Here is a 17,526-nt window from a genome sequence, read left to right as displayed (position 1 = left end):
GTATGATAATTTCGTAATTACGGCCGATAGTGAAAATCTACGGACGTGCATCTTTTTTAACAGTTTCGCGACTTTTCCGTGAATTTTGGCCATTTGCTCCTAATGGAGAGGGCAGATTTCTGGCTGTACGTGGGAGCAGCGGCAGAAACGCGGTGAAGTTTGAGGCTCGCAGCGCCGGAGCGAAGCGCGTTGAGTCGCGATCCGCAGAGCTCCGTGTTTGGTGGTAAAAGCGGATGCTGGAGATGAAATCTTTACAAGGAGCATAATCCTAAAAAAAAGTCAATCTCCTGCTGGCTGCTGTGCCGCTTTGGTACCTCGCAGACTTCGACAGAGTCCTGGACGAGTGCCCATTGATGTCATGGAAACACTCAAATTACTGAGAATGATTCATGTCTATGCTGTTCCCTTATCCTCCCCCACACAAATAGAAGTAGATTTTAACCCTGACAACTTGTAATTTGCCGCGGGTTTATTTTTGTATCTGGATAAATATTTTTTAACAACCGAAATTAAGACGGGGCCGCCGGTGTCAGCGCTGCCGGAGCGGGGCTGCCGTGGCCGTGCCCCCCGAGCCGCCGCTCGCCCACGACCCTGGGGCTGCTCCCCGCACGCAGCCCTGCCCCATTGCCTCCAGCTCCGGGGCAGCTGCGCCCGCAGCACGGCCGTGCTGTAGGGAGCGTCGGGCCGCTGGCATCTCCTTGTTCTTCCCATCCGGAGTTATCTCTGCGGAGCCTTCCAGTGCTTGTAACCCAGCCCGTGCCCGTGGAGCGGGCCGTCCGTCGTTTCCCCGTGGCCGTACACGAGGGCTTGCAAAAGTTACGACGCGTGCAGCTGTCCCGCACGCCGCAGATAAATTCGGGGGGTTCCGGCGTTGAAGGGAGGAAACGGCAAAGACAATACGGAGCGGGCAACAAAAGGAAGCGGTGGAGCCGGCGTTGTTCTGGGGGGAAGAAGGGCTCCGTGCCGGGCCGTCCCGCTGTGCTGGGCTGGGAGTGCTGCAGCGACGTGGGGACGGCCCTGCGCCCGGTGCGGCTGCGGCCTCTGCGCCCGCCTCGGCGTCGGAGCGGTCTGCGCCGTGCTCCCGGGCGGTTTGTTAGGTACAGCCTCCCCCCGCGGCTCCCCGCACCGTAAGGGTGGTCTGTTAGTGTCAATATGTTTTGTATCAGCCCTCTTGACTGCTCTTTGTCTCCCTAGCACGTGGTGTAGTGCTACTCAGCCATGACTTAATGCTCCGCAGAAACCACCTCTTTCCTCCTTGGTTTTGCTCGAGTCTGCCCATTCAGACCTGAAAGAACCTTTATTTTCCTTTGTCAATACGGCGTAGCCGTAACCAGTGCTGCGAGGCGGGCTGCCGGAGCTGCGTGCTGAGGGCGGCCTGCAGCAAAACCGCGGAGGAGCACGGCTCGGTGGGGCTGGCAGCGCACCCAGTGGCGCTGGGCCCTCCTGCTCCCTCCCGTCCCCGTCCCAGCGTCGTTCCCCCCCGGTGCCCGGGGAGCTGCCCCGGCACAAGGCACGCTGCGGCCGTGGGGATGGGCGCAGCCCGGAGCGCGGTGCCGGGCTGGCCGGGTCCCTCCGCACCCCGTTCTTGGTCGGTGCGGCCGGGATGGGGAAGGTTGCTTCGTTTCTCATCGCCGTCCTCGGCAGGAAAAGGCGTTCATCCTTTGCTGCTGCCTGCGTGCACTGCACAGCCGGCGGTGCCCGCCTTACGTATGTAAACGGCGCTCGGAAGCGTGGGGAACGTCCTGCGGAGCACTTGGAGAAGCTGTACGTGCACACCTGATTTCAGTGGGTGACACATCTGTTTTCTTTCTTTCCGACAGGTAAAACGGAAAGGGGATCATACTCGTCGTACGGAAGAGACTCCAGCTTGCAGGGTTGCCACCAGGTAAGCGGGAGGCTGCTCGGCGGAGGCGTGGCGATGAGCGCTCTGAGAAGATGGGGCCGCAGCCGCTGCGTGGCCCCGCGTGCGGCGCTGCTGGCTCCGTGGGCCGTGCGTGCCGTGCCGGCGCTGCCAGGGCCTCCCTGCTCCGCGCGGCCGCCGGGCGCTGGGGCTGGCCCCGAGCAGCGGAGCCGGGCGGTGTGAGCCCCGGGGGGGCCCTTCCTCGCAGCGCGGCTCCAGAAGCCACCAACGCGGGAGCGCGGCGCGGGGCCGGTGTCGGCCCCCGGCTCCGGATGGCTACCGCCGTAAATTATCGTTTTCATAGGATCTGTATGATGTTGTGTGAAAACAAGGTTGTATTGAGGGATAAAAATGTCTGTGAAAATATGATTTGTTGTCCCTTTTTGTTTCTGAATTGTTTTTGGCTGGAAGTCAAGGCCAGCAGGCTAACAGCAAAGCCGTCTCAAGGGAAGCGTGCGTGAGCTAGAAAAATAAGAGTAGTTTAATTAAATAATAAAATGCCAGTGTAACACAAAGGTACAGCATGTGTGTGCGTGCGCCGCTGCGCGCTCCGCATTTGCATACTTTTAGCTCTCCAGAGAAAGTCTGAGTCTAAAAATACTATCGATAGCCAAAAGTCTGTCCTTTGTGTCGGGACAATTGGTTTTTTTTTAAAAGACGCTTTCTTTTTTAATTTCAGTAGCGGTGTTAATCGCGTGCTTAAATTGGTTTTGTTCTCAAAGAACGCCGGGCTTCCTTTTTCCGAGTGCGGCAGCTTCCTACTTCGGAAAAGTATTGGAAGAATTTAATAGCCTGCTTAATATTCAGAGCTTCATGCCGTTCGAATCTGCCAGGAGGAAAAACAACAAGCCATGGAAGCGGCCGAAACGCCTGTTATTTCCCGGAAGGAAGGGGAAGTGCTGGAGCCCCTCATCCCGGCCCCGCTGGTTAGCGACGTGGGGGTGCGGTTTATTTGCGTGTCCTGGAAGCAGCCCCCGCGCAGACGGGGCACGGATTGACGGGAGCCTGCGCCCGTCTCCTCGTCCTGAGCGGGAGCTGGGCTCTGGGCCGGGCAGCAGGGCACGCTGCTTTGCCCGGCCTGCGGCGGAGCGCTGGGTGTGCGGCTGCGTGGGGAGCACGGAGCCGCTCGGCGGGGAAGCGCTGCGGGAGGAGCGCGGGAAGCAAAGCCGGGCTCCTCGCGGGGGTGCGCTTCCCGTCTTAGCGCTCTGGCGTGGTCCCGTACTCCTGAAGGTAAGCCCGCCGCTGATTCAGAGCTCAGAACGACGTTAGGCCGAGGCCGCGCCGGCCACGTGTGCATTGTGCGCACAGCTTTAGTCTGAGTTGCGTTGCGGGCTCCTCCCGCGCTCCTGCAGCCGCGAGCACCTGCTGGACGCGGATGCGCATTCCCTCGAGTCTGGCGGCGAGAAGGGAACGGAGCGGAGGGCAGCGTGGCTGCTGTGGGCGGAGGGCCCGGTTTGGCACAAGCAGGCCGGTTTCAGCCTCCTCGCCGCTGGCTCGCGGCCAGAGCGGGCCGACATCTTCCCGCCGCGTGCGGCGCGGAGCCCGGGCTCCACACGGAGCGGTGCGGGCGGGCGGGCCGTTACCCGGCTCTGGTGTGACCCCCGCGGGGCGATGCTCGCGGTGCTGGGGCGGCCCGGAGCCGGCGGGGGCTCGCAGCGCGTGGCGCGGGGACGGCCTAGCGACGGCCCGCGGCCTGGGGCTGTGCGTGGTGCCGGCAGAGCTGGGCCGCGCCGCCTGCGGGCCCGCTTCGCCAGGCGGGTGCCCACGTGCTGCTGCCGCCCGTAGCTGGCGCTGAGGTGGGGAAAGACCCGGGGCCCGGCCCAGCCCGGCCGCACCGCGCCCTCGGGGCAGCCCTGCCGTTCCCAGCGCTCCTCTGCCAGGCGTCTGCGCTGAGCGCCCTGCGGCTGCGTGCGGTTGGTGAGGAGCTGATGGAGAGATCCCGCTGCCCAGCCTTCCTGCTTCTCCTTTTTTCTGGTTTCACGCATGAAAATTTGAGGAATTTTAGGCGTGTATTTCAAAAAACTGGCAGTAACGTTTGCAGACCGTGGAGCTGGGCCTGTCTTTCTGCCGTGTGCCTCCGCTCTCTTGAAGTGTACTGGGAGAGGGGATGAAGCAGATGACCGGTGCCTGGGCGAGAAGGAGAAAAATATTCCTAAAATAAGAACTTAGAATGTTTTGAATTCCCGAAAGGTAGAGAAGGAATCATGTGGGGTGCCGAGGCTGGGCCGCCTGTTGTCTGCTCCCCAGGCTGCACCACGACCAGCACGCACCGAATGACTAACAAGTAGGACCCTTCCGGCTTGGAAGAAACGTAAAAGCTGCAAGTCCATTGCAAGATTTCTAGGATGTGCTTTCATTCGTGCTGAGGAAGACGGGCTTCTCTAGACGGAACTCGCTGAGAAAAACGCGGTGAATTCCAAAGGAGACGGTGGAGGTGGCTCTGCGGAGAGCTGGGAACGCCCCGGAGCTCGGTGCTGCCAGGGCCCCGCGCAGCCGCAGCTCCGCCTGCTCCTTCTCCTCGCACCCAGGAGGAGCACGCAGATTTTGTTGATTCCTGAAAGGTAAATTGCTACCTCCAGATGTGATGCATTGCTCTCTGCAGATGAGTTCCTGGAACAATTAAGGAAAACTAAATACTTAACGATATTGAACTTGCTACCTATTAATCTTCTGGCAGGAAAAAACCAACAACCCCTCTTCATGCAAACAGCGGCGATGCTCTGAGGTTTCCTTTCTGTGCGCTGCTCGCAGCAGTGAGAGGAGAGGTCAGGCGTGCGGCAGCCGTTCCCTGAAGATGGTTTTTATTCCGAGCCTGGGGCCCAGTTCTGCTCTTACCGAGAACCAGTGCAAGTGCAGCGCTGATGACAGTGGGAATAGAAGGAAGCTCATCTTGGGAACTATTTAATTCCATTAGAGAGAAGTCATCTAAGAAACACGCACCGAAGTTGATGTCAAGGCACTTCTGAAATACTGACTCGGGTGAAGTTAATGACAAAAATCTCATTTTGTTCCGAGAAGTCAGGATTCTGCATGTTGCCGTAATTCTGTTCCACTTTCTGTTCCCCTGAAGATCAGCTTTTTCTGACTGTGCTGGTTTGGGGTTTTAGCGAAGCGGTGGCATCTGAAAAACTGCACCTCCTTTGTTCATCCCACCTCGGTCCTGCGTCCTGTCCCATTCCGTGCTGTTGGTGGACACTGCACTGCGAATCACAGAACCATGGAATCGCGGAGGTTGGAAAAGAGCTCTGAGACCCCAAGCCCAACCCCTGCCCCCCCCGCCAGTGCCCGCTGCCCACGTCCCCAGGTGCCTCATCCTCCAGGGACGGGGACTCCCCCACTCCCTGGGCAGCTGTGCCACGGCAGCACTGCTCTTTGGAGAAGGAATTGCTCCTAACACGCATCCTGACCCCCCCCAGCCCAGCTTAAGGCCATGAATTACCCACTGCCCCATCATTGTTATGCAGGAGAAGATGCCAGCCCCGGTCTCGCTCCATCCCCATCCAGGCCTTTCACTAGGGACTGACGTGGTCTCCCCCGCACCTCCTGCTCTCCAGACCCCGAGTGGGGGTCTGCGTGTGGCAGCTCAGGGCGGTGCTTCAGCTTCTTTGCTCAGAAGCCTCAGATACTGCCGTGTAAGAGCCAGGCAGGTGGGGCAGCTGCTGGGCTTTGGGCTGCACGGATCCGCTCCTCCTTCACCGCAGGGAGCGGCTGGGGGTAACCCCGAGCGGCCGCGCTTTGCTGGGCAGTAGTCAACTCAAGGAAGCAGCGAATAGAACTGTACAACGAGTTGATGGCCGGAAAACAGACCCCGTGGCTTCCGAGACAGCGCGTGAGATCGTACGTGGGAGTGGATGAGAGAGTTCTTGGACAGCTCGGACTGAGTCTTTTTGGCAGATGAGGACTGACAGACAGCGTGGCTTTCAAGGTGCTCTAGCTTAAAGCAGAGCCCCCAGCTCCTAAGCCGACTTGTTTTTGCTGTGACGAGTTCTCGGAAGGGGTGCTGGGTGCTGTTTTTGGATGTACCGGTCTGCGTGGTGTTGGAGGAATACTCCTGGCAGCGGCCTGGAGCCATCCCAGTGCTGAGGGCTGGAGCTGGAGCAGAGTGGGAAGGTAACAGCGAGCGGAGCTGTGCGAGCTTGGCCAGTGTTCTCTTTTTTTCTTCAGTATCTGCTACCAAAATATAATCAACTCCATCCTGAATGAGATCATATCTGCTCGCCGTCAGCCTGATTCAAGGCAGTGCTACAGGAAGGGCTGACGAAGGAAATGACACACACAGAGTTTAACCCCGCGGCGTCGGTCCCGGAGAGCGGCGCTGGAGCTGCAGCAAAATGGCTCCGTCCCTGCTCTCCCCCCCCGCAGCCCTGCCCTGCCCTGCCCCGCTCCCAGCGCTGTCCTGCGTCCCACCTCCCCCTGCTCCCCAGCTCTGGGGCAGGTTGGGGGGGCAGGAGGATGGCGGGGGGTGGGCGATGGGGCCCCGAGCTCCTCGGGCATGGGGAGGCCTCGCGGAGCACGGTGGGCTTCCATCCCTCTGCACGGGGTGCACTTTGGATTGCAGCTGGTGGATGTCCGCTGCTCACCCGGGGGAACGAAGGCTGCCTGCAGCCCGTGCCTGTGGCAGGGATTGCGTGCGGGCGCGACAGGAGTATTGCTGGGAAACTTCAGGATTAGCGTAAGGGGAATGAAGGAGCAGGGCGGCTTCTGTGGCAGGTGCGTGTGGATTCACTGAGCCCAGCTGCCCGTGCCCGCGTGCCCGGCGAGCGTAAAGCCGTGCGTAACGGCGCGCTCGTGCTGGGAAGGAAATGGACAGAAACGGCGATCGCCCGTTCTCTTCTTTCTTCCCGAAGCGCTGGGGCTTCCTTCTGCTGCTGCTGTGGATTGTCGGATTGTTGCCACATCTCTCACTGTACAGAGAGAAGTCCAGCAAAGAGAGCAAGGGGGAAAGGAGCGAGGGGGATTATCATTAGCGGGCCCTGTACTTGCGGAAGTTCTTCTGCATCCAGCCTGGGGCTGCAACCAACGCGCGTTTTGCAGTCGGGCTCCCGCTGTGCAGCAGCAGCAGGAGCAGAGCGGTGTAGGGTGCAGGCCGCCAGCGGCCCCGTGCACCCAAACCCTTCTGCTTCAGCTGCCTTTGCTGGGCAGCGTGATCCTCAGGGTCCTGCAGAGCTCTCAGAGGTTCTGCTCCCTCCTTGTCCCTGTTTACGGCCTGGGCGCCTGGTTGCAGTGGGGCAGGCGGACGTGTCGCTGTGCGGAGCTGCGTCTGCTCTGCGCATGGCTCGGCCGGGCCAGAGAATCCTCCCGCTTTATCGGTACCGAATACAGTGAGGTGTTAAATTTCATCTCCGTAATGCACCTGCAGTAAAATAACAAAACATTACTGCACTTAAGGAACATGTGTGTGCGTTGCAGTGTTCCACCCCTCCCTTCCAAACAGCTGCTTATGGATTTCAAGATCCGTTGTATGTATTCCCCAGAGCCCACCTCTAATAATCGAGACACATCTGCCATTGCGGTATTATGGGCATATGTAGTTTTATTGAAAACTATACCTGTGTATAAAAAAAAATTGAATAACTCCTAGCTCCGCTAAATTGGCCGGCTACCTTTTCTGGAGATCAGATTGCAGACCTCTGGAGACGCGCTGGGCTCGTTTTCTGCTGCCGTTACAAATCGCTTGGTTTTCGCGTAGTCAAATAACGAGATTTCCTCGCGTTTCCGCGGCAGGGTTCCCTCACCTGCACTCATTCCTGCTCTGTCTCCCGTTAGGAGCACACGCCGAGGCTGCACTGGGGTGCTCGGTGACACCGCAGCGCACCCAGGGATGCGTTGCCGGCCCACTTCTTGCAGCCAGGCGCGGAGTCTCGCCGCCCTTAGCAGCGGGGCTGTGCTGTGTGCGCGTCTGTCCGTGTTTGGAGGCTGTGCCTCCTCCTTGGCTGGGCAGCGTGTGCTTCGTGCCCCGGCGGTGCAGGGATGCGTTCCCCAGCTCCTCCGTCCCCGCAGCGCAGAGCACCCGGTGCAGGGCTCGGAGCTGCTGAGCGCCCGTCTGGGTGCGACCTGCGGCTGCGGGGGGCGATGGGGCGGGTGACCTCTGGCCCGGGTGGCCCTGGCTTTGTGTCTACCCGGCGGTGGGTGCTCACAGGTGACGTTCCGCCCACCCCAGAGCAGGGCAGAAGCCCTGGGGCTCCGTGGGGCTGTGAAGCTTCAGCTGCTGCCCATGGTGTGGGTTTATGGCGCGGGGAGGTTGGCCTCTCCCGTCGTTCCCGCTCCAGTGTGTTGCTTCGGGAGCTGGATCCATTGTTCCTGCTCCAGAAGCGACTTCGTGCGCTCGTAAACCACTCTCCTGCGATCGCGGGCACGGTGCGGACTAATGTTTTCGATGTTACAGCACTAAAATAATGACAGAAGAGATAAAATTTCCGTGTTAATCAAATGTATTAAAGGAACAGACTTAAGTTCAGATGTCTGAATGGCTCATTTAGCGGGATTCCTCATGCATCCAGAAAGACACGGTTTCATTGTCCATATCGTAATTGAAGAAATGCTAAAACCCAGCGCTGCAGTTTAGTGGTAAAAGGAAGCGCTTTTCTCCTGGCCCTTCAGATCAGATGTTAAGCTGAGGGCTATTTTGTTGGAAGTGAGCATTCCAAGGGCACCTTTCTGGAGCTTATAACCTGGCAACAGAAGAGCACCGCTATTTGTAATGTGCAATAATAGGTTTATGTTGTGGTTGAGTGCTAATAGGAGCTTGGTTTGGCTGCGCCGTCGCTGCGCTCTGACTTCCCGTGCTGCCGTGGCTGTGATGAGCGGGGGGATGAGGCTTGCCTGCGGTGGCACGCGGTGGGTTGTGATCCCGCTGTACGGCGTGCTGCCCGTTCAGGGCTGATCAGCGCTTGATGGAAGACCTCCAGCGGAAAGGCAGGCTGCTCCGACTAATTCCGGCAATTTTCAAGGCTCGGAATGGGCTGCTGAGTGCCCCGGTGGGCCCAGGGATGATGGGCGGGGTTGTTCTCCTCGGCGTGTAAGGTATGCTTTGGCAGGCTGCGCTCATCTAAATGCAGAAACCTTGCAAAACAGCAAAGGAAAGGTCGCTGGAATAATGGCTGACACCATTTCCCTTGCATACTCAGAGCGAGCAGTGGCGCTGGTCGAGCACCCGCTGCTTTCTGCGCAGATCGCCCTGCAGCCCTGCATTCCCGCCCCGGCGGTGGCCAGCCCGCCCCGTCCCCTCCCCATCCGTGGGCTTTACGGCAGCAGGCCGGGAGGAGCCGACGCTGCGGTGACCCACGTCGTGTGCTGTCAGGAGGGGATGGGGGAAGCTGTGCCGTGCGGGCGCTGAGCCTGTCCCTGTCCCTGTCCCTGTCCCTGACGCCTTTCCCAGCCGTCAGCCAGGCTGGCTTTGGGAGCAGGGCTGTCCTCGGCTCCTCCCTGGCACGTTGCCCCGTGTCCTCACTCATGGGCGGCCCTCTGCGGCTCCGGCTCGCCTTGCTGGCGGGGCCGTGGGCCCTGGCTGTTGTTGCGGGGCTTTTCCCCTGTGGTTCTGTCGTGCTTAGGCCGCGAGCGGGGGCTCAGCCTCTCCCGGAGGAGGCAGAGCTGGTGTTCAGTGTTACGTTCCGCAGGTCTGTACCTCCTGAACGTGCCGGCCTCCCGCTGTTGTCACGAACCCTCGTGGCCGCTGGCGCGGCTGGTTTCCAGCAGGCCACTTCCCATCGCCTTCCACTGCCCAGAAGCTGCTGTGCTCCCCCCGCCCCCTCCTGACATGTGGTTACCTGCTGCTTACGGGGGAATGAATAGCATCTTTAATCACACTTAATTACCATGCCACTGCAGACAGGAACTTCGCATCCAGAGCGGCTCAAGATGGAGAAACGAGATCCGTTACAGGCGCAGATAGACGCCGAGCGCCCGTTATTAAAGCAGTCGCTATTTTCAAAACATTTGGTATGCGAGATGTAGTCGGGATCTCTACTTTCTAAGGCAGCTATTAATTAATTTCTACAAGCCTTCAAATTTCCCTTCTTTTGCGAACTTCTCCGCGGGGTTACCACCTGCGACCCGTCCGCATCCCCCCGGCTTTCAGTCTCTATCACATCCCTTCTGCTCACGCGCTGCTTGGGCTGATGCTTGTACTGGAAGTCGTTCCGATTGGAAAGCAAACAGTTCAGCACGTGCGTGCGCAGAGAAGCCCGTGTTTCATCAGGCAGCCGCCCCAGGTGCAGAGGGCCGGCGTCCCGCGCTGCGCTGCCGGGCGCGTTTCTTCGCCTGTTCCCCTGCACTCTCTCGGGGCGGGCCCGGCCCGGCACCGCGCGCTGTCTGTGCATGGGTAGGAGCTTCCCGGGGAGCTCTCACCACCTGATTTCCACGGGGAGCTCTTCAGCTCCCTCCCTGGCGATGGCTGCGGAGAAGATCAATCTGTTTTCCCCGCCTCCGGAGCTGGTTTCCGTGCTGCTTTACCCCTGGCGCCCGGGGCCTTTGCCCCCGGGGATGATCTCCTTTGCTTGGTGGTGTAAGAAAGGAGCGGTTGCCTCTGACAAGTTAGGATTGCAAGGGATGTCAGAGGGTGTGAATCCTACCAGCTACTGATGTGCGCGGTAATTAAGAGCAGTGACTAAGTCTTGCTATCATCTGCCTAAGAAAAGAAGCTTGCTGATAGTGCAGACACAGGGGCAGCATCAGATGGCAGCAGTGCCGTCACGGAGCGTTCCCCCTGCGTCACGAGGTCGTCATCTCCTCGCATCCAGAGGTGCTGCTCAGCTCGTTTCGCCTCAGCACTCAGATGGTTCTCGTGGAGCGGCTGGGTGACGGACGGCCTGCCAGCCACGGGCGGTACCTCCCGGCTGGATCCGAGCCTGGGTTCCGAGTCCCGCCCCACGCCTGTGGCCCTCAGGTGCCCCCGTGGGGCTCTGTGGGGCGCTGTGGGTGAGCGGAGCCGTCGCCGTCGCCGTCGCCGTCCTCCCCCACGTTTTTGGTGCAGCCGTGCCCCGGTTCGGGCTGCTCATCTGCAGGCCGTGGCCGTCGGCCGCGGCGCCTCGTGCTGTGTCTCTGAGTTCCCCTTTCCTGTTTTGCTCGGTTCTCGGTGTTCCCCTTTCGCAGCTTTTTTTGCCCGTGGCTTTCGTGCGTTGTGCTGCAGCGGACGCAGGGCAGGGCCGGTGCCCGTGTCCAGGCGTGCTCCGCTTCGTGGAGCTGCAGGGCGCTGCCTCCGGAGCGGATGGGTGGGTGCTGCCCAGCGCGCTCTGCAGACGAGCCGACGAGGTGCGGGCGGGTGGGACTCTTCTCTCCCGGTCAGCTCTGCGCAGCGTTCCGCTCTCCTGGGGAAGCTGCTGCTAAGACACGCAGCGCCGGCCGTCACCTGCCCGTGGAGGAGGAGCTGGCTGGGGAGCGGAGGAGAAGCCGCTGGGAGCGCCTGCCCAGCCCGACCCGAGCGGGGCTACGCTGCACCCGCTGCCCCTCTCGTCCCCTCCTGCAGATGCGCAGCGCAGAACGCTGCTCTCCGTGCACGTCGGTTTGCAGGCAGGATGTTTTCCGAATCCTCCCTTCTGCAGACCTGGTGCTGTCGTGGTGTGCTGTCCTGAAAGGTGCCCGGTCCCTAGAGGCGTTCAGGGCCGGAGGACAGGGCCCTGGCAGCCGAGTGGAGCTGTGTTGTGTTGTCCTGCTGGATGGGGCCCTGGCCTCCAAGTGGAGCTGTGTTGTGTTGTCCTGGTGGATGAGGCCCTGGCAGTTGAGTGGAGCTGAGTTGTGTTGTCCTTGGAGGATTCTGACCTCCAAGTGGAGCTGTGTTGTGTTTTCATGGTGGACGGGGCCCTGGCAGTTGAATGGAGCTGTGTTGTGTTGTCCTGGTGGACAGGGCCCTGGCCTCCAAGTGGAGCTGTGCTGTCCCCATGGGTGGCAGGGAGTTGTTCTGCGAGGCCTTTGGAGCTCCCTTCCAGCTCTGAGCGCTCATGTAGCTCTGCGATGCCCTGCCCTCCTCAGCCCTTGTGTCCTCAGTCTCGCTTGGCCGAGGAGCGGCCTTTCCAAGGGAGCTTCTCCTCTCCTCCCTCTGGTTTTGGGAGGTGCCAGGCTCGTTGTTGGTGCTTTGCAAATAGGGAATTTGCACGGGGCCGGGTCTTCCCTCGTGTCCCTGCAGCGGACGAGGCTCGTGTCTGTCGGGCGCTCCGGTCTGGGCACGGCGTGCTCAGCAGCGATGGAGAGGTTGGTATTTCTGTTCCGTCCCGAGGTTGCTGGCAGCACAGCCATCTGCCTGCGGGCTGACGGGTCTCGCTGTTTTATCTTCTTGACTATTTTCTTTCTTGGAAAACGGGTCCTGGTTGTCTGTCAGGAGATTTCCTTGTTTTCACAGCAGAGGTGTGTGCTGTGCTGCAGGTAGAATTTCAGGCATTCCTCTCTTTCTGAAGTGTCTGGAGGAAATGCAGGTAAAGCCTAACACAAGCCATCTGTATCACCGGTATGTAACTCCCTTGGGAATTTCTCCGTTCCTTTCCACGTACCCTTTTAATATACGGAGTTACCTTTAAAATATAGGTGGCGAATAACAGGGTGCTATGACAAGCACTACTTCTTGGGCGGAGATTTGTCATCTTAACACAGAAGACAGCAACAATTGCCTGCACAGTAGAGCCATCTACAGAGGAGAGGAGCAGGGCGAGCGCAGGTGCTGCCCTTCCAGCAGCATCAGCAGAGTTGTGTAGCGGCTGTGCCCTTCCTCATCCCTGGGGTGACACTGGAGTCTCCCGTGGAGGCTCCGTGATCGGTGGGCACGTCCTGACGGCATAACAGCAGATTTCCTGGGGCCGTGCACGCATAGAGCTGCGCAAACAGTTCTGAAATTGCAGGTGTACAGTGGGCTGCGTCGTTTTAAGTCATCCAGCGGGGCTCAGGGAGGCTCCTTCCTCACGGGCTCTTGCCTCTGGGTAGGGGAAGAGCGATGCTGTGCCGTTGCCCGTAGTTTTCCAGTCCCTAGAAGCTCGCTGGCGCAGCTGGGATGCCCAGCTTTCGCCGTGTGAATTCTGCTGGCTTCTGGAAAGAGCGGGGGCTGCAGTGGCACAGCTGCACGCAGGGCGGTGGGGTCAGCGTCCCTGGGGCTGTTCCAGAGATGCGGGAGCTGGGAACGTGGCCAGGGGGCATGGTGGGGTGGGGAGGGCCTGGGGAGCTTGGAGGGCTTTTCCGACCCTCACGATTCCGCGGTTCCGTGATCCTGTGTTGGTTCCGCGGCTCCGAGGCACACAGCGCATTTCCATGGGGCACGGATTGCCGTGCAGGAAGCAGAGCTGGGAAGCGCTGCTCCCCGCAGGGCATCTCTTCAGCCCGGCGTTCCTCTGCTGCGGAGCAGTTGGGCACGGAGGCCTTGATTTGGCTGTGAACCTGTTCCACGCTCCGCGGCGTTTGTCCCCGGGACCGCAGTGAGGTGGTGCCGGCCTGGGGAGCTCAGCTCCGCACCACGGCTGCTCTGCATCTCTTGCCCGCCAAAGCTTTGTTCCGTCTTGAGGAGTGAGGATGAGCCGAAGTCAGGCCCTGGAAGAAGACGCAAGAGAAGGCCTGGGCAGAGCTGGGGAAGAAACCAGAGAAGACCCGAGCGGAGCCATGCCTGCACGCAGCCCCTCGCAGGACTGCTGGAATGGGTGCCGGCCCCGGGGCACCCGTGCGGAGCGGGCGGCTGGTGCAGCTCCCCCCAGGAGGCAGCGGTGCTTCAGAGGCGGAATTGAACGAGCGTGCCTCTGTCTGCAGACGCGCTGCTCCTCGCTGGGTTAGGTCGGGCTGCTGGCTGCGCCTGCTGCGGGCTGCGCGGTAGGGATTTGCACCGGCTGCAGGCGGTGCCGTATTGGTGAGGTGCTGCCGGCTCTGCCTCCTCGTGTGAGAGTGCTTGGGCTGCTCCCTCCGCGGGGATGCGGCCGCAGCGTTTGTGCCGGAGCTTTTGGGACACGGGCAGCCTTCATTCTGCGGAGCGCTCTTCCCGGCAGCGCTGACCTAGCGGCAGGGCTCCGCTCTGCCTCGGACACAACAGCTTGTTAGGCTTCCACCTGGCTCAGCATAAAGCGGCGCTTTTTCTTCCTGCCCGTTCCTCAGAGCAGCTGGATTTGCCGATTGTGTTGTTCTTGGAGGGCGGCTCCAATATTTCGTCCCGCCTGAAGCACAAGGTGACCTCAACGTCGCAGACTTGGCTTGAAATGAATCTGCCTTCCCGTTTTCCCTGGCCTCGGTGTCGTGCTGCGTGAGGCCGGCTGGGTTGCAGCCCCCGGCTCGCAGCGCTCGTGTCCCGGGGCGGGGTTGCTTGTGGCTGTCGTCGTGGCTCTCGGTCTGCGGGCTGCAGGTTGCTTTTCCTGCAGAACCTCACTCTTGCGTTGGAAAGGAGGAGGCTGCTGTTTGTTTCTCAGACGGATTAATTAAAAAAAAAAAAAAACAACCATCCTCGGAGGCAGCAGAAGCGTTCAGTCGTGGGCCTTGCCGTTCTTCTGCACGGGAAGTTTCTTGGGTCTCGTGGATGTTTTTACTGCAGCTTTTCTCTGGTTCAGAGTATTACGAACGCGGTTTCCAAAAAAGCGCCGATTCCCACGCGCCTGAGCTTCTGTCAGCCCGTTCTGCGTTCTCCTATTCAAAAGGAAAACAGTAATTATGTCATTAAAGATGGGAATTCAGCCACGGAGCACCTTGGTGAGGTGAGGCGTGTCGGGGCGTTCTGCCCCGGCTGGGCACGAAGCAGCTCCATGCTCTCAGGTCCGCTCTGATGCCGGCGCTGCGCTGCCGTGTGCTGGCTGATGCTCTGTGTGGCTGCCGTGCTGCACTGCGTGCCAGTGGCTCGACGCCGTGCGCTTTTCCTTATCACGGAGCGTGCAACGAGGTGGACCGAGCGTACGTTCCTAGGTGAAAGAGGCGCGGATGGATTTTTGGACCAAAAAGGCCCCGTCTGTCGGTTGGGCTCCCCGTGCTGGGCAAACCTCTCTGCTCGCATCGTTGTGCTGCTCCGTAAAGCCGCTGCAGACAAAGCTTTGCTCCGTCCGTCAGCTCCCACGAACCCAGGCGGTTTGGGAGGGTTGTCCTTGCTGTGCCATGGGCCGTTCCCCCGCCCCGGGCTGCAGCTCCGTGCTCTCAGCTCCGCGCTCCCCAGCCCTCGGGCCGCAGCTCTTCTGCAGCCCCGCAGTGCCACCGCTCTCGGCCGCCTCGTCCCCTTGGGCACAGAGTCATCGCTCTGCTCAGCAGCGGCTCTGGACGTGCGAGGCGTCCCCGAGCCCCAGCTCGGCCGGGCACAGCCACCTGTACAGGAGCCCTTGTGCCCGTCCACCGCGGGCGCTGACCGCTGGCCCCTCACCAAATGGCAGGGCAGGGCAGGAGGCAGAGCAGCGCTTTGCTGAGCGGTGCCGGGGCCCTGCAGGCCCTCACGGGCCGCCCGTTCTGTCCCAGGCCCTGGGGACCTGCCTGTCTTGCTGCTGGCCAGCCGCTGGGACACGCTGCTGTGGGCGACATTTGGGCTAAAGGGTGTTTGGAAACGCTCCAATCGTCTGACCGGCTTTCCCTGTGCAAATGGGAGCAGTGTTCTGAAGGGCTGATGATGACTGAGTGAAGATCCCGACCGCCGCCTCCGGCTGCACAAAGGGGTCAAACCCCGCTCGGGAGCTTGGGGCCCGGCACGGGGGGGCTGGGGCCAGGTACGGGGCACTGGGCTGGGTGCGGGGCGTTGGGATGAGGTGCGGGGCACTGGGGCCAAGTACAGGGTGCCAGGGTCAGGTGCGGGGCACTGGGGCTGGGTGTGGGGCACTGGGACGGGTTATGGGCCGTGGGGTCAGGCGCTGGGGCCTGGGCTGGGCGCTGCCCGTTGTCGTGCAGGTCGAGCAGAAGCTGTGGCTGAAAGTCACGGAGCGAGCACGCTCCTTGGCGGAGGAGGAGTCCCTTCGATCCTCCCTCCAGTTCTTTTGTTCAGTTGAATCACTTTTTGTCGTTTTTTCCCAAACGCTGGGAAACGAGATGATCTCTTTAGGCTGGAGCTTTAGAAAATCATGGGAAGCGGTGCCATTGGTGGTAGAATCACCCAGCGCCAGGGCAGACGAGGGGGATGGCCGCGCAAATGAGTGACTCACCTTCCGCGATAAGCAGGCTGCGGTTTGGCAACCTGAGTCACCGCGCCCGGCGGCGAGCAAAGAGACGGGAGGAGGCACGCGTGCACCCAGAGCTAAGGTGGGGAAGCGAGGTCAGAAGCTGCAGGTCGGCTTTCCCCTTGCTCACGTGCCGCGGCCGAGGACGGCGAGCGAGGATCGGATCGGACCTCGCCGCCCCGAGGCTGCTGGGCTCTGCCTCGCACGCGCGCGGGCTCCGGCGACGCGAAGCTGTGTGGAACGTGAGATCCCTGCGCCAGGAGCTCCTTTGTTCTCTAAAGGCCCGGCGTTCTCGGCGGATCCTTTGAAGAATTCTTGTTGGTTCGGAAAAAAGGAAAACGGCGCCGGGGCTCGGAAACGGTCTCGGCGGAACCCACGGAAATCGTCTCTCTGTGTTTGCCGTCAGTGGTTCGCCATTTGCGCTTGGCGTGAGGGAGGAATACTGGACCTAAACGACGCACAGAAGGTCTTGCAGAGGGCTGCCAAATTTCCAAAAGCTAAAGAAAGGAGTATTTGTAGGAATTGGACAGATTACGAACAGATGCCCCGATAGTCACGTGACGAGTGGAAATTTAGTTTCATAATTTGATTAAAAACAGAGGATTGAAATCGCAGAAGGAAATAACCAAGAAATGATTCAGATGTGTATGCGGCATTACTTGGTTAACTTGGCTTAAGTGAAAATTCATGAACTGGGGCAGGGCACGTAGCAGGAGCCGGGCTCTGGCTGAGGAGAGGTGAGGCTGCGTCCTGCCGTTCTGCAGGAGGGAAAGAAAACTGGGCAGCGGCACTCGGGGGGGCAATAGCTTGGAAAAGAAGAAAAGCCTTCCCATTCTTCTGAGCTGGGAGGAATCCCGGCAAACTCGAGCTGCTTTGTTTGCACACGTGGGGTAGAACAGATGCCGGGAGGTCCGGGGGCTTTGGGAGCGGGGCGAGCATCACAAATCCTCGTGCTGGACACAAGCACGGCACGTCGGTTTTCAGTGCCGGGGTGGAGGCAGCCCGCGTCGTTTGTGCTCTTCTTTTCTGGAGAAAACGGTGACTTGGTGGCGGAGGAGCCCGCGGTGTGTGGGTCAGCTGGCACGAGGCTGTGGGTGCAGAGCGGGCGAAGCAGGCAGCCGGGCTCCCCTCTTTGCAAGTGGGAAGAGTTGGAACTCAAGGAGCGGAGAGCATGGGGCAGGATGGCAGCGTGCCTGCTCAGTGCTGCAGGGCTGTGCTGTTTGTGCTGCTGGGTGCTGCAGCTGCATGTGCTGCTTGGTGCTGCAGGGCTGTGCTGCTGGTGTTGGCCATGCTGCAGCTGCATGTGCTGCTCGGTGCTGCATGTGCTGTTTGTACTGGCTGTGCTGCAGCTGCATGTGCTGCTGGGTGCTGCAGGGCCGTGCTATTTGTGCTGGCCATGCTGCAGCTGCATGAGCTGCTCGATGCTGCAGGGCTGTGCTGCTGGTGTTGGCCATGCTGCAGCTGCATGTGCTGCTGGGTGCTGCAGGGCTGTGCTGTTTGTGCTGCTGGGTGCTGCAGCTGCATGTGCTGCTGGGTGCTGCAGGGCTG

General features: G+C 60.5%; 1 protein-coding gene across 1 annotated transcript in view; it reads left to right on the top strand.

The window, feature by feature from the left end:
- Positions 1-17,526, top strand: part of TCF4 (transcription factor 4) — a gene marked incomplete in the record, with an annotated part of 169,706 nt that overhangs the window by 101,473 nt on the left and 50,707 nt on the right. Inside the window, 1 exon segment of the mRNA XM_021381652.1 lies at positions 1,821-1,885. Coding sequence (XP_021237327.1) covers positions 1,821-1,885 — 65 coding nt within the window.

Source organism: Numida meleagris, chromosome Z (assembly GCF_002078875.1).
Source record: "Numida meleagris isolate 19003 breed g44 Domestic line chromosome Z, NumMel1.0, whole genome shotgun sequence".
NCBI classification, from domain to species: Eukaryota; Metazoa; Chordata; class Aves; order Galliformes; family Numididae; genus Numida; species Numida meleagris.
This window is presented reverse-complemented; position numbering and strand designations above follow the sequence as displayed.